Source organism: Polistes dominula, unplaced genomic scaffold, assembly GCF_049000335.1.
Source record: "Polistes dominula isolate Pdom_NZ unplaced genomic scaffold, Pdom_raw_medaka contig_80, whole genome shotgun sequence".
Lineage (NCBI taxonomy): Eukaryota > Metazoa > Arthropoda > Insecta > Hymenoptera > Vespidae > Polistes > Polistes dominula.
In genome coordinates, this window is record NW_028301111.1 from 3,080,530 (window position 1) to 3,097,500 (window position 16,971).

Below are 16,971 nucleotides of genomic sequence, written 5' to 3' on the forward strand. Positions count from 1 at the left end.
TATTAAATTAAATAATATATAATAATAATAATAAAAATTATATTATTTAATTTAATATATTATAAATATTATTAATTTATAAAAATACTATAATGATAAGGATATATAATTCTCATCAATTTGTGTTATTATTGTTCAAATAAAAACGTAAATATTTATTCAAACAATTTTAACGAATCTTTAAAAAAATTTTATCTATCAACAACAAAAAAAAAAAAAGATAAACAATATTGGGATCTGTGGCAGGGGCGTGGCGTAGCAATTCGACACCTATCTACTCTCATTTTGAATTTAGCCACCAGATAGAGTATTCAAGTGCTAGAGATCCCAATACAATTATATAATTAATTAAAAAAAATCACAAAAAATATCATTAAAAAAAAAAAAAATAAATTTAAAAAAAGTACTACTGTAAATCTTATTAACTTTTATAACATAATAAAATATTATTTTACACTAGTACATAATTTAAAAAAAAAAAAAATGTTATGTATTTCTCATAAAAAAAAAAATTGGAAGTATTGTAATTTGCATTTATATACTTTCATTGATTTGTACAATGTTGATGTTTGTACGTACGTTTTTTTCGAAAATGATGAAAGAGAGATAGATAAGAGAGATAGAGAGATAGAGAGATAGAGAGAGAGACACATGTCGTGTGATAACACGTACCTTCCGGAGACTTTCCTGGTAGACATAAGTAAACTGGCCATTAGCGGCGCGAGAGACCTTCAGAAAAAAACAAGAAAAGATATCTCCTACCAAAAGGGCTCGTAACCTCTTCTAATTGTGTACACCAACGAGGCACTCGATAAATACGTATAATCTATATATCTATATCTATGTATATATATATATATTCAAATATATATATAATATCAAATGTATATTATATATTTAATAATACACACACACACACGCACACATACACACTGAGAGGAACACACACACAAGTTTTGATGATAATATAAACATATACTTGCAGAGATATAAGCATACATCATAATACAACATTGAAAAATGAATCCAAAGTCTGATAAAAAGAGAGAGAGAGAGAGAGACAGAGAGATAGAGAACACACACAACTATTATAATAATAATAATAATATGAAAAATAAAATTGATATAGGTACACACGTACACACATATATATATATGAGGAAAATAAATACATATAAATATTTATGTATCAATTGAACGAGTACGATTAATTATATATTTTTCCCCTACGAATGTTTCAAATTATTTGATTAACCCTCTCGTTACCAATAGACCCTTAAATTAATACGTGATTGGGTCCTTACACTATGCGACGATTGATACTTGAGTTAAAGCATTCAACGAAAGGGTTAAAAGGGAGATTTTTTTTTCTACGATATTTTACGATGCGATGATTTCGGAGAGAGGGGGGTTCGATTTTTTGAGAAAAATAATAACGATAAACGAATTAATAAATAAAATGTAAACAATTATGGTTATTCATATACGAAGCATGCTTAATAATTGTACTACTAAAAATATCACAAAGGGGATGATAGTTTAAACAATTGTCAATTGTCAAAGTTTTTTATATTAATTTACATTTTCTCGACTCGTTTCGTTTCATATTGAAAATTTTCTTTTATAAATATTTTCCTCCCTCTCCTGTCATCATTATTATTATTATTATTATTATTTAATAATTATTTAATATCTAAATTGTTATTAAAGTAAATATCAGAATGGGCCCAATACCTGGAACTATTTGAAAACACTGACAGGGTTACATTTGGTAATTGTGGCAATGAACTTTTAAGTTCTTAATGCCAATTAATAATAATAATAATAATAATAATAATAATAATAATAATAATAATAATAATAATAATAATAATTGAGTAATAGAGAGGAAGTAAGTGATTTAGATAAACAAAATTCAAATTAGTAATCTAAAAAATGGTATACGAGTCGAGATTAACACGTTAGAACGCCACGCGAATTTTTCGGGAAATCCCCGTCAGTCAGCAGCGCCTTGGTGCGGCCTAAATGTAAATTAAATAAAAGCGACGACACCAGCGCCTGACGCGGCCTAAACGTGGCTTAAAGGTGAATTAAACGTGTCAGTTATCATCGTTAACTAACTTGGCGTTCAACGTGTTCAGAAACAAAATCAAATGTAAACAGTAAATTAATTTATTAAAAAAAAAAAAAGAAAAAAAACAATCCGAAGAATTTGACCAGTTGCTGGTGATAATAGCAGTGTGGGTGGTTGTGGTGGTGGTAGGAATAAGGGAGAATAAAAATTAATTTTGTAGAAACAAATGAAACTTACGGCACTGACTTTCCGCACTTTACTGGCAGCATTATGGTTGTTGTTGATCTGCTTGATCCTATGTTCGCTAACAGATTCGATAGATCTTATGCTGATCTTCTCCTTGTTGTTATCGTCGTTACCCTTTTCTTGGCCAACGAACAGTTCATAACTATGACACGAGAAGTCTGAAGGTGATTTGACAATTTGATCAGCCGCAGCTGCTGCCGCTGCTGCTGCTGCTTCCCTTGCCGCTGCTTGTTGCGCTAATTTATTTTCTTTCACCATCAATGCTTTTTCCACTTCCTGTCAGGAATCAAATCAAATTGTATCCCCCTTTTTTTCTTTTTTTTTTTTTTTTTGTATATGGACGATTATATTCGTCAAATCCTAGTTTTTTTTTTTTTTTTGTATTTCATACAAACGCGACCAATCAACTTCAACATCGAATGATTTGATATGATTTGAAGATTGATGTAAGATTTGATTTTGTATTTTTCATCTTCTTAATTGTTTTTTTTTTTTATACGGTAAATTTTGCAATTTTTTTTTTGTTATTTCTAATTTTTCTACTAGTAAATTTATTCTTTTTATTTTTTTATTAATTTTTTTTCTTTGCGATTTTAGACCCGTCGTCAAGTCAACACGAGTTGAATTTGTACACGTCCGTCCAATAAAATGACGTTTGTTCAACTTAAAAGAATAATGTTATTTTTCTTTTTTTTTTTTTTTGTATTTAATATTTTTTTACTGAAATTATAAAGAACGAGATTATATACAGGGGAAATTTTGTGTAATAATTATGAAAGTTTGTAATACGTGTTAAATTATTCGAAAGTTAGTAATACTATAATTAGTTTAGTTTTTCAAATGGAACTCAAAGATTGTACAATAACATTTGTTGCATTTTGTTGATTTCAATAACAAAAGACGTATCTTATGTTATAAATCAACAAAATGAAGTTTCATTGAGTCTCATTGAGTCCCATTAAAAAAAACTACATTGGATAATTAAATTAATCAATTAATTGCAAATGAATCCTTTCGAAAAAGTTTAACAAGTGACAAACTTTATTTACTAAATTTCATGTTAATCAAATTATCTTGAAAAAATTCTAATAACATTGTATAAATACACCCTGTATAATTGTAACCAAAGAAAAAAAATAAACGTGACATTAGATATTAATTATTTAAACAATATTATAAATAATAGAAAAATAGAAATAAAATGATCAAATTATTGGACGGGTTAGACGTGTGTTAAATGTCCCAAAACTTTGTTCCCAATTTTAATTGAAAAAAATCAAATTCAAAATTTCTGAAGTAGAATAAAATGAAAACTAAACCTAAATAAAGTAAAGATTATTAAAAAAAAAAAAAAAAAAAAAAAAAAAACTGAAAGGGAAAGTCTTGGAACAATTACGTATGACTTTAGACGGGTCTAATGGACCGTATAGAGGGTTTTGTTAATAATAGGAAAGACCAACCAAAAAATATAAACAATTAAATGTAAATACAATTACAATTAAATTGCATAATAGATAGAGCAATTAATTTATTATATATTTGCATTAATAATTATTCAAAAAAAAAAAAAAGAAAAACCAATTAACTTTAATTATTAAAATATTATTAACTTTTAACGTTAACTTGGTAAAATATTTATTATTTATATAACAAAAAGAAAAAAATAAAGTACATTAACACTATGCTATAATTTCCGAGTGGTACCAACGTGAAGCCATCAGCAATTCCTCAAAAGTTCTCGCATGGCATCAACGTGGTGCCACCGGACGTCATAGTATTAATTAAAAAAAAAAGAGTTTGACAAAAAGGTTAGGTGGGGGGTTTCAATTAATTTACAAATAAAATAATAAAAAAAAAAAAAAGAAAAGAAATATGAAAATGGCTTTCCCAAAATTGACAAAATCCAATATTATACTAGTCCCTTATTCGCATACCCTTATTGCTTCCTCTTCGGCAGCCTCCTCCTCTTCCGCCTTCTTTTGCAACTCGTCGTATGACATCGCTACGATAGCGAGGATCAAGTTGACGAGATAGAAAGAACCGAGGAAGATGATGACAATGAAGAAGAGCATGTGCCACGGTCCGGCCGATCGTAGTACCAGTTGATAAAGATTTTCCCAATAGTCTTGGGTCATTAGACGAAATGCAGAAAGTAGAGCCCAGCCGAAGCTGTCGAAGCTCGTGTAACCATAGTTTGGGTTGTCGCCGTATCCTTGTAAGCACGTGTAGCCAGGAAGGCACTGCCTGTACTCGAATTAACTCCATTTATTATCATCCAATCAGATTTTTCATTAAATATATATATATATATATATATATAAGAAAAAGAAAACAAAATAAACTGATGTTCGTTCGTTGTTGTTCAATTTACAGTTAACCAGTTAACTGAATTTCACTTGTATACTCGTCATGCGTAAAAAGCAACGACCATTTGTTATTTAAATTGTAATGATTGTAAAAAAAAACAAAGGATAATTTCAAATGTTAAGATTGATAAGAATAAATTCAAGTTTAAGTTGATTTTATTCTAAAAATGAGCAATTTTAACCTGAAAACTTGGGATAATCGGTCGATTGCAGCGACACACAGCGGTGATCACTTTCAAAATGGCGTAGCACAGTTAACTGATTAATAATTATAACTGGTATTACTAGGATAGAACTAAATTAACGAAATATATTCTTAACTACTTTCCATTTTTATTTATTAATTTATGACAAATAAAATAATAAAAAAAAAAAACCATAAAAAAAATGTAGGAGAGACAAACTTACCCAGCTCCCGACGAATTCCCGCACAATGGCATATTTCCAGCCTCGTCTACGTACCAATTAGCTGAACAAAGATAGAACATTGAAAAATAAAATGACATAACCTACAAAAGAGGGAGGAAGTGGGTGGCAAAAGTAGGAGGAAGGATTGTCATTGATTTTCTACGTTGTTTAACAACCTTTTATCGATATAAAAAAAAAAAATAAGAAAAAAAAACAATCAAAAAAGAAATTGAAAAATAAAATGACATAACCTACAAAAGAGGGAGGAAGTGGGTGGCAAAAGTAGGAGGAAGAATTGTCATTGATTTTCTACGTTTTTTTACAACCTATTATCAATAAAAAAAAAAAATAAAAATTCAAAACAACTGTAAAAGTAGAAGAAAGAAAACCCCCAAAAAATTCCCCCCCCCCAAAAAAAACAAACAAGAAAAATGAAAATAGAAAATTAGATAATATGTAATGTATTAATTAAAAATTCAATATACGTACTTTCATTGCTAGCAAATCTCTCCCAATTTTCGTCGGTGAGATTACCCCATGAGCTGTTCATTGGGAAATTTTTGATACACTTTTGTGTTAAGACCCCCATATAAATTTGAAGTCCCATCAGTGCAAAAACGGACAGGGAGAACATCGTCAGGATTATCACATCGCGGAGATTCTTCACGGATTCTATCACAGCGCCGACAATGGTTTTCAGACCTGTTCAACGATAATCAAACAAACAAAAAAAAAAAAGGAACGACAGTGTTTCAATAATTATAAACAATATATTGTTTATTTATATATATATATAAAAAAAAAAACATAAGGTTAGTAAGAGGGTAGTTCCTTTCTTTTATTTTTTATTTTTTTTAAATCACGAAGGTTCACAAATCTCAAATTCCATGTGGAAAATTATGCGTGTGTGTGAGTGTGTGTTTTGTGTTCACATCTTTTTTATTGTCTCATTTCTTTTCTTTTTTTCTTTTTTTTTTTTTGAGAATGATGAATAATTATGATGATTATGATGATTAGAATAATGATAGTGGTGGTGGTGGTGGTGGTGGTGGTGGTGGTAGTTGTGGTGGTGTTGATGATATGACTGATTGATAAGAAAAATGTGAAAATGTGCATATACGTATACATATAAATATGTGCATGTATAGAAAAAGAGAAAGACGATTAATTGTCTTTTGAGTTAAACAAAAACAAAAAATAATAATAATAATAAATACAAAATTAATGATGGAAGAACTAAACAAATGAATTGTAAATTTAAAAAAATCAACAGAATATTATACAAAGAAGAAATAATAAATAACATATTTTGTTGATGAATAATTGAAAGGATATTAGGTTAGTTTTTTTTTTAAATATTTCTGTGTGTGTAAGTGAAAAACGAGATATGATTGGTGATTGTGAAAATAATATAAAAAAACAAACAAACAAATAAACAAATAAACGAACAAACGAAAGAACGAATTTATATTAAATACAAAATCATTTTATATTATAATAAACAAAATATTATTCATAATTAATTTATATTTTATTATTAATTATTAACCGTTTGAGTGTGGCAAGCAAAGTCGTCCTATGCCAAAAATGCGGAGAAACATTTTCGTGGAGTTTGTGTATCAGCAAAACACTCATGTAAATAAGTGAGAATAAAAAAAAACATTTTTTGTTAGTAAAAATTACTTTTATAATCATTCGAATTAATTATAATCATTTGTATTATTTTACGAAAACAAAAAAAAAATAAGTAAATAACTTACGCATATTATTCCGCAATTTTAGCATATGCATACAAAAATTCAACCCCACACTCAAACGATTATTGAATAATATTATTATAAAATAATATTTTGTTATATTATAATATAATATAATATAATAAATAAAATGTGATGATTTAAAATTAGAAAAATTGGTAAAAGATAAAACATTGAATTAACAAACGAAAAAAATAGAAAAAAATGAAAATAAAAGAACAAATCAAATAAAGGAGCGAATAAAAGAACAAATAAAATTGTGACGAGAGAGAGAGAGATAGAGAGATAGAGATAGAGATAAAGAGAGAGAGAGAGAGTGTCTAGGAAAAAATTCATCTAAAAAATCTGCACAAAATCTACACCCAAATATTTCTATCCTCTAAGCATACCTGGTACAATAGCGACAGTCTTCAAGGCTCGGAGGACTCGAAATGTCCTGAGAGCGGCAAGGTTGCCTAGATCTATGCCCATCGTCACATAACTGCAATACACCCGAACATCACACATATTACAGTGATACAAACAAAAAAACAAAACGTTTTGAAAAAGGTCTTTTTGAATAAGGACGGAGAACTAGGAGGGGAAACTGGGAGAGAAATTAAAAGGGAACTAGGATGAGAAATAGGATTAACTAGGAGCAAAGGATTATTTATTCTTTTTTCTACAGGATAAATCAGGGTAGTTTTTACTTTTTTTTTGTTTTGTTTTGTTAATTAAAGGAAATTAAGGATTATAAGTAAGTAATTAAGTAATTAATTAAAGTTACTCAAAAAAAGGTTTTTACTGTCTACTTCCTATTTGGCAAAAATTCAAATCTGCTCGAAAACTGCGCGTATTTTTTAAGATTACTATCATATATATATATATAGATAAATATGTAATATATATATATATTAGATTATTATTAATTAATATTATATTAATATAATATAATATAATATTAATTAATAATATTTTAATAATATTATTAGTTTGGCAATTAAGTAATTGGTGATTTCAAAAAAGGCCCCACCTATCGACAAAATCCTCAATTACTTGCCAAACCAATATATATTACAATATATAATATAATATTTTAATTAATATATATATGTATATATATATATATATATATATATATATATATTACATATTTATTGCATGCATGACGTAAGGAAATATGTAAATAATAGGTTACCACGTGACAAATTCGTTCCTTATGGTTACTTTCGTAACGAGATTAGAATCAAATATGGCGTTTCGACTTGATCCTAACCTCCAAACGAAATAACCATATCGAGTATATGATTGAATGAAATCGATAAACATTATATTATCATAATCAATATGATTATTATAATTAATTTAATTATAAATAATATAATGTTTATCAATTTTTAATCAATCGTATGCTCTAATTGTTTTTTTTTTATGTTTTTGTTGGTTTACGTATACGTAACTAAACTACAACAATTATATCAAGTGGTTTATTTAATCTACGTATACACACTTTGACAAATTACTGATTGAAATATGTTTGATCATTTCTTTTTTGTTTATTTTTATTTATTAATATTAATAATAATAAGAAGAATAATTATATATATTTTTTTCATTTTAATTGAATTATTAAATATTTAATATAATTTTGATTTGATTGTCTTCAATTGTTGTTTTGATTTTTTGACCAAAATTTGCTTGGAATATAATCAACGTTAAAGAAAATTAAACAAATATATAATTAAATAAAAATAAAAATATTATTTGTTCGTCAAAAAAAAAAAAAAGGAAAATAATAATAATAAAATAAAGTATTTAATAAACGTATAACAAATTAATAACAACTACTTGAGTCAAGTATTAATTTGATCTAACTTTTGTAAACATTTAATAGGATTTACGAATTAATTGAATAGAAAAGAAAAGAAAAATAAAACAAACAAAAATTATTGAACGTGGGATTAAATAAATTTGATTTATATATAAAAAAAAAAAAAATAAACCATAAATTCCCATTGATACGATTTGCAAAAAAAAAACCATAAAACATGCATTTATTTAAATAAATAAATAATCTCGTCGATTATCAATCGTTAATTTGACAAGTGTATAAACGTGATATATATGTATATATAATATATAATATATATAAGTAAATATATAATAATAATAATAATACTAATCTAATGAAATTACGTATGACAATTAAAATTACTCCTCGACCGAGGTTTTTTTTTTTTTTTTAATTTTTTTTTTTTTTTTTTTTTACTAGCGATAATAAATAATTTTCTAATCCCTACCTAAATTAACTAATTAATGTACCTATACGTGTAAGTTTATAATATGTGTATGTATTGTAATCATCGTGTATTATTTATGTATGCATATATATATATACGTGTGTTGTTCATTCAATATTAATTTTTAATGTGTGTTTTAATATGTAGGAGTGTAAGTGTCTTATTATGTTTTACGTTTATTAATGCATTGCATAAAAAAAAAAAAAGGATATTATACGTGTGTATTAGTATATATATACTATATATATATATACTGTATATATATATATAGTATAAAAATATTCATAGCCCTTTATACCCATTGTCAATTTAAAACAATTCATATTTAATGAAATTACATTTCTATTTTAATTAATTTATATTAATTAATATTAATTTATATTAATTTTTAATTAATTATTTTTTTATAAAAAAATTTTTGTTATTTAATATATATGTAATAAATAATACAAATTTAAATATAAATATAAATATTATAAATATATAAAAGAAAATACACTAATACGAATTAATTAATTTAATTCAATTAATATTATTTTAATTTATAATAATAATAATAATAATAATAATAATAATAATAGAGTAATATAAATAATAATTTTATAATATTATATAAAATAATTTCTTGTATTATATTAGGAAATTTGTAACAAATTATATCACAGACATTTTTTGTGTGGGTGGATATAGTAGAAAAATTGAAAATAATTTTTATTAAAGATAAATAAAAAAAATATATATATTCGACGATTTAAAATTGACAATGGGCTGGCGGGCGGGCGGGCGGGGGGAGGGGAATATTTGAATACAAATTAAATAATTAATTGTACATATGTATGTGTGTGTGTATGTTTTTTTTTTTTTTTTTTTAAATAAGTGTAATATCTGTAATGATAATAAAACGTAAAGATAATATATACGTACACATATAATTATATAAATATATATATATATATAAGTATATATGTACATCAGATATAAAAATCAGTGCTACATAAATGTTGAACACACATATATATATATATAATATATAATATATAATATGTACACATCAAGTATACCACTTGATATACATAAAGTATATTAAGTATATATACACATATACACATTATATATATGTTATATATATATATATATATAGTGTGATAATAAAACATATCTAGCGAAGAAATTCTACTAATCATAACCTGTAATATTTGACTTGATACTAATTAGGCGTAATAGTATCTGTAGGGTAACGCATCACAGCGCGTACGGCGGTCGTTGTGATCTTAGAAATCGGTCCAACCACCGAAAAATCGGCGGCTAATTCATTGTGAAGCTCGAATGCCACGAACTAAAAGGGACACACAAAAGGAAGAAACAAACCAGTTTTGCTTTTTTTTTTCTTTTTATTTTTTTTTTTATTTCTTTTTTTCTATCATCTATTCAGAAAATTATTTATATTATTGTAATGTCGATTATTTTATATTTTGTTGAAATTTAAATAATATATTTAGAGAAATTACACGTGTAATTTTAGCACGTGTAAAATACGAATTATTTAAATTAATTTTAAAATACGAAGAGAGAGAGAGAGAGAGAGAGAGAGAAATAGAAATAGAAAGAGAGATATGTAATAAAAATTAATGTTAATTGTAATTTATATTATTATTATTATTATTATTATTATTATTATTATTATTATTATTATTATTATTATTATTATTATTATTATTTAAATTAATGTGTTTATTTAATTTTTTTTATTAATCATAAAAATCAAATATAAATTTAATATTATATTTTATAAATAATAAAATACAAAAAATGAAATATAAATTTAATATTATATTTTATAAATAAATTATATACACAAAAATTATAATAAATTACGCATTATAAATTACGAATATAATATTTGCATAAAGAATAAAAAAAAAATAAAAAAAATATAAAATATAAAAAAACTAAACCAAGAAATTGAAAAACCCCATAAAAAATTCTCTCCTCTCTTCGACCATAAAAAAAACTCGAACACGATTCATGATCCCAACGAACGCCAATCAACGCCCAACAAGACAACAAAAATCATATCAATGTTTTTTTTTTTTTTTTTTTTATATATAATAATATTCTCTTTTTGTTTTGTTTTTTTTTTTCATCTATTCATTTTCACGTACACATTTTGATTTAATTATTTATTTATTTATTTATTTATTTATTTCTTTTTTGTTTTTTGTTTTTTTTAGAAATTTTCTTCTTTTTTTTATTTTTTATTTTTATTTGGTCTTTTCATTCACCCACACGTTGTTTTTACATCATTTTAACAATATATATAAATGTATGTATGTTTTATTATTATTATTATTATTTCTTTTTTTATTATTATTTAATTAGATTGAATTTTTTTTTTTGAAAAATATTTTGTTTCGTTGTGAATGGTTTTTTTTTGGGTTCTTTTTCATTTCGTTCTTCTATTCCATGTTCTCTTTCAGCAATATTGCATAATTATTATTATTATTATTTTGTTTATTTTATATTTTGTTTTATTTTGTTGTTGTATTCATGTCATTATTTATGATGATAATTTTTAATTGGTTTGTTTTCCTTTTTCTTGGTTTTCGCGTTCTTTGTTTGGCTTTTGATTTCTCACTTATTTTTCCTGGTGTTTTTTTCTGGTGTTTTTTTTTGTTTTTTTTTTTGTTATAAAAAATAAAAGTATTAACTACTCACGCTAAAGCTATAACTACGAAGTCGAGCCAATTCCATGCATCTCTAAGATAGGTAAAAGGCTGCAGAATGAAACCCCTCGCCATCACCTTAACGGCGGACTCAAATGTGTAGATCCCCGTAAATATCACTCTGAAAACAACAAATACACCATTCAGCTTTAAATGCACATTAATAGTTACTTTTACTCTCTACCATCTTTTCTTTTTTTTTTTTTATCTATAGAAAAAAAAAATCAATTTTTCTTCCTTTTTTTTCTTTTTTTTTTTTTTAATCACTTTGACTGCCCATGTTTGGCCACACGGTTTCTCCTCTGACACTCACGGTGTTATCATTGGTCACAAAAATGTATGAAAGGTTTTACAATTGTAAAAAAAAAAAAAAAAAAAAAAAACAACTAAATGAAAATGGAAATTTTTACTTTGAAATAAAAAAAAAAAAGTGAACAATTATATATAATAATTTATTTAATATTATTAAATTGTTTGAATAATAAAAATAATACCGTGGCATCATGTCCCCACATAACACGACAAGGTTTTTCAAATCTTTCAGCGAAAGTTTCGTTAAATATTTCCAACAAAAAAACTTTTCAAAAACCTTGAACAGAACCACATTGTAAAATATTTTGGAAAAACATTCGTAAAAAATTGTAGAAATGTATTTTTAAATACATTTCTAAAATATTTTACTGATAGTAGTAATCTTTTGCAAGTCTCCTCAGAACGTGGTCATTTTCATTTTCATTTTCATATTTGATTTTTTAGAAACGTTTTTGAAAGGTTGAAAAACTTTTGAAGAAATGTTTTTAGAAAATTTTAAGAAAATTTTTAGAAAGTTTTTATTATGTTATGTGGGCCTGAAGAAACAAAATCATTTCAATGTGGAACAAGTCAAAGGGTTATATATATATATATGAAATATCAAAATCAATGATCATATTAACAATTGAATAAAATAAAATAAAATAAAATAAAATAAAATAAAGAAAATGAAAAAGAAATTGGCTACAAATCCTAGACTACAACTAGACAAAGCTAGGACAAAACTTACCAACCGTAATACAATTTGTCAGACACACACGTACACACAAAATAGTCTACTGTGATAATCACGTGTTTATCAATGATATTTCAATACATACTCACATATATACAAAATATCATCATATATTTATATATATATATGTATGTATGTATGTATGTATAGCCACTCAGAAAAAATAATGTTACTTGATTAGCAAATATATCTACAATGTGTTGAAAATGTTAGGTTCATTTTGTTGATAACTAAAAATTATTATATTAAAACATATTATTATATAATAAATATGTAGATAAATAAATAAATAAATAAAGAAAAAACGTGTGTATGATGGGAAGTTTGAAAAACAAGGGATTTCATGGAAAATTATAAAAGTATTATATATATATGGTGTATCATGAAAAAATAATAAGATTTGTTTTGAATTGTTCTAAATTCTAATTTGATATTTAATTGAGATACTTAGATCGTTATAATATGGTGTGCTATATATGGGTACAAGATCCATCGACGATGTAGATGGTTTTATTTTTTTTCTGTGTGTGTTGGTAGACGTGCTCAAATATTTCTATATATATATTTTGTTTTTGTTTTACTTTTCTGATTGAACTCATCGAACACAAAATTATAAATTATTCTTTACTATGTTGGGGGGTGGGTGGGTGGTTGTACGATGACTATATTATTATTATTATTATTATTATTATTAATTTGTTATTTTTCTGCTTCAAAGTTTGTAAAAATATAGGGGCGTGCTTCTATTTTAATAATAAATTACGATTGGGATTGAACGGGGGTAAATTTGTTACAGAAGAAGAAAAATAAAAACATTTTATATATAAAATAAATGAGAGACTAATAAAATGAAAGAGAGAAAAGAAAATAAAAGAAAAGAAGATTATGTTGATAAATAAAATTCATAAAAAAGAAAAAAAATTAAGTTCCGTAGTATAAAATATTATTTAAAAAAAAAAAAAAGTATAAGTATAAATATAATTTATAATAAGTATAAATAAGTATAAAAAGTATAAATATAATTATAAGTTTGCAAAAAAAAATACACACACAAATACAAAAAGGTGATTGAAAATGAAGGTAAACGAATAACAAAAAAAAAAAAAAAAAAAAAAGTTGGTAATACTTACTCGGTGGATTCGATGGTAGGCGTGGTTGGCATGATCATGAGTATGCAGTTAACCAATATCGTAGTGATGATGAACAAAGAGAAGAGTGGATGAACCAGTATGTAGATAGCCACGCGTCGTATTGGGTTGAATGGATCGAGAATCCACATCGCGTCTGTAGCTGAGAACCTAAATATATCCTTTCCCTTGCTGACGACGACGAAGGTCTATCATCATCATCATCATCATCATCGTCCAAAAACAAACAAATGTATTATTTTTAAGTGAAAACTTCTTTAGAATAGGGAGTGATTTGATGTTATGCAAGGGCCACGATTTTCATTGCTTGAATTTGGAAAAGTGTACATTTTATCAGCTATTCCACCCAGAAATCATAATATCGGTGATCTTTATTATATTTGACAATAATATTATAATAAATAAATAATAATTCTCTTGAAACTTCGATTTTTTTGGAAGGTTTCACTTCTAACACGTGTGATCTGCACACATGTTTTTTTTTGTAACATGTATTAACACGTTCACGCCGGCGTGTACCACCGGTGGCCCGCATTAGACTGTCTCATCGGGCGGCTTGTACCACCGGTGGCCCGCATTAGATTGTCTCATCGGGCGGCTTGTACCACCGATGGCCCGCATTAGACTGTCTCATCGGGCAGCTTGTACCACCAGTGGCCCGCACTAGTCTGTCTCATCAGGCGGCTTGTACCACCGGTGGTCCACCGGTTGGTCCAGGTTCCAACAAGCACAAATCACGCGCCGCCAGATGAAACGCAACTTAGATTCGAGTGCCGCCCCCACAGGGCAGACACTGAAAATCGGCGCCGACCGGTCAACGTGTTGTTAAACATTGAATCAAATTATTCTCTTAGAAAAAACAACAACAACAACCCCCCCCCTCTACCCCGCCCATTATAACTTAACACATGTGAAATAATTTGAGAATAGTTGAATTAGAAATAAAGGTTAAGGTTAAGGGGAGGTAGGTATTGGGGGGGAGGGGTAAAGGATTAGAAATAAAGTATTGATCGTACCCTTTGATTTTGATAGAAGGTGTCGATATCCTCGAGAGGTGTGGATGCCAACTCGGGTGGAAATACGTTGTGCAACCGAACCGGTATCGGTGCACCCTGTTCGAGTGCCGGATCCGGTTGAGGACCCTCGTCCTCGTCCTCGTCGTCATATCGTACCTACGAAATGAAACACCCCATATGTCACATGATCTTACATGTGAAGACAAAATTTCATTTTCCTATCTAATGTCGTGTCTCATATATAAAATCTCTTGTTTTATTTGTGCACTAAAAAAAAAGAAACTCAAAAGAATCAAAACCCCCTTTTTATTCTTCTTCTTTTATAGTTATCAAAATTCAATTTAATAATATAAATATTTATTTAATAATTAATTAAATAAAATACATATATAAATATTATATAATAATTATATTTAAATTATTAAAATTAAATTTGCAAATCAAATTAAAATTATTAATAGTATTTAATATTATTATAAATAAAGATTGAAAAATATTTAAATATTTATTTAATAATTAATAAAATTAAATCTATATATAAATATTATATAATAATTAATTTTATTAATTTAAATGAAATTTCAAAATTAAATTAGGAAATTAAATTAGGAAATTAAATTAAAATTATTAATAGTATTAATACTATTATAATAACGTACTTACGTTACGTTAATTTTAAATATAATAAATAATGGTATTATAAATATATTAATTAGAAATTAATTTAAACACATTTAATAGTATTAATAATATTAATACTAATGGCACTCAACTTGTTTAATTATTTTTGGGACATTCAATCAAGTGTTTCATTTAAAAGCAACTACCATCTATTTAATATATATGCACATATTAATTTATTAATAATAATAATAATAATAATAATAATAATAATAACTCGTGCTTAAGAATAAAAGAAAAATAATAAGGGCATATTCCTATCTTTAAAATACGAACCTTTTCAAATCCCATTTTCGATATCTTTAGATATTACATATACATATATACATATATATATATGTATATAATATCTAAACAAGTATAAAATATATACATCATCTATAGAAATATCTAAAATCTAAAATATATCAGCGAAGCGTGTGATTACGAAATGAAGAAATAGAAAAGGAAAACACAAAACGATGATAAACAAAACAAAACAAAACAAAATAAAAAATACGTGGTGGTGGTTTCCTTTTTAGTTTTGAATACTCTCCAGTGCATAAGTGCATGAACCGTCCTAGATTCTCGCCTATTTAAATACTAAATAATTAAAAAAACAAAACAAAACAAAATTATAGTCTTCTAAAGAAAGAGAGAGAGAGAGAGATAGAGATAGAAAGAGATAAGGAGAGAGCAAAAGCAAGCATTGCAATTGAAAAACTGCATTAAACTGCATTAAACTGCATTCTTGTTCTAATAAATGGTAAATGGTCCTCAAACATGTGTTTTTTAGTTTAATAGAATTTTTATAAATATAAACAAACAAACAAAAGAATATTTGATTGAATTACACAAACAGAAATGGAATTATTTAAAAAAAAAAAAAAATACAAAATTAAAATTATCTGAAAATAAGATTTTTCAGATAAAATATTTCAAACTTCAAATATGAATATAATTTATTATTTAATGTATTATTTAATAATCGTAATTATTTTTTTTTAAATTAATATAATATATATATATAATATAATTTTTATTATTATTTATCTGAATATATATATCAAAAATTATGTGTCACGTTGTTTGTCCGCAATGGACTCCTAAACTACTGAACCAATTTGAATAAAATTTTGCACACTGTGTGCAATTTCATTCAACTTGAAAGATAGGATAGTTTATATTTCAATTTATAATCGCAATTATTTGTTTATTAACAAAGAGTCGTCATGATTATCTCACA

At 25.8% G+C, this 16,971-nt stretch overlaps 1 protein-coding gene across 14 annotated transcripts in view; it reads right to left on the reverse strand.

Moving 5' to 3' along the window:
- The window catches only part of para (sodium voltage-gated channel paralytic), a 55,681-nt gene that overhangs the window by 34,000 nt on the left and 4,710 nt on the right, over positions 1-16,971 (reverse strand). For 7 of the 14 annotated variants that reach the window (XM_089176728.1, XM_089176726.1, XM_089176727.1 and 4 more), the window contains exons 3-11: positions 15,066-15,221; positions 14,032-14,237; positions 11,846-11,974; positions 7,241-7,332; positions 5,584-5,796; positions 5,095-5,155; positions 4,255-4,564; positions 2,312-2,596; positions 673-729 (exon numbers count right to left, since the gene is read on the reverse strand). In XM_089176728.1, the coding sequence (XP_089032854.1) occupies positions 673-729; positions 2,312-2,596; positions 4,255-4,564; positions 5,095-5,155; positions 5,584-5,796; positions 7,241-7,332; positions 11,846-11,974; positions 14,032-14,237; positions 15,066-15,221 (1,509 nt within the window). The remainder of the gene's footprint in view (positions 1-672; positions 730-2,311; positions 2,597-4,254; positions 4,565-5,094; positions 5,156-5,583; positions 5,797-7,240; positions 7,333-11,845; positions 11,975-14,031; positions 14,238-15,065; positions 15,222-16,971) is intronic. The other 7 variants (XM_089176735.1, XM_089176734.1, XM_089176730.1 and 4 more) reach the window with 1 other exon arrangement.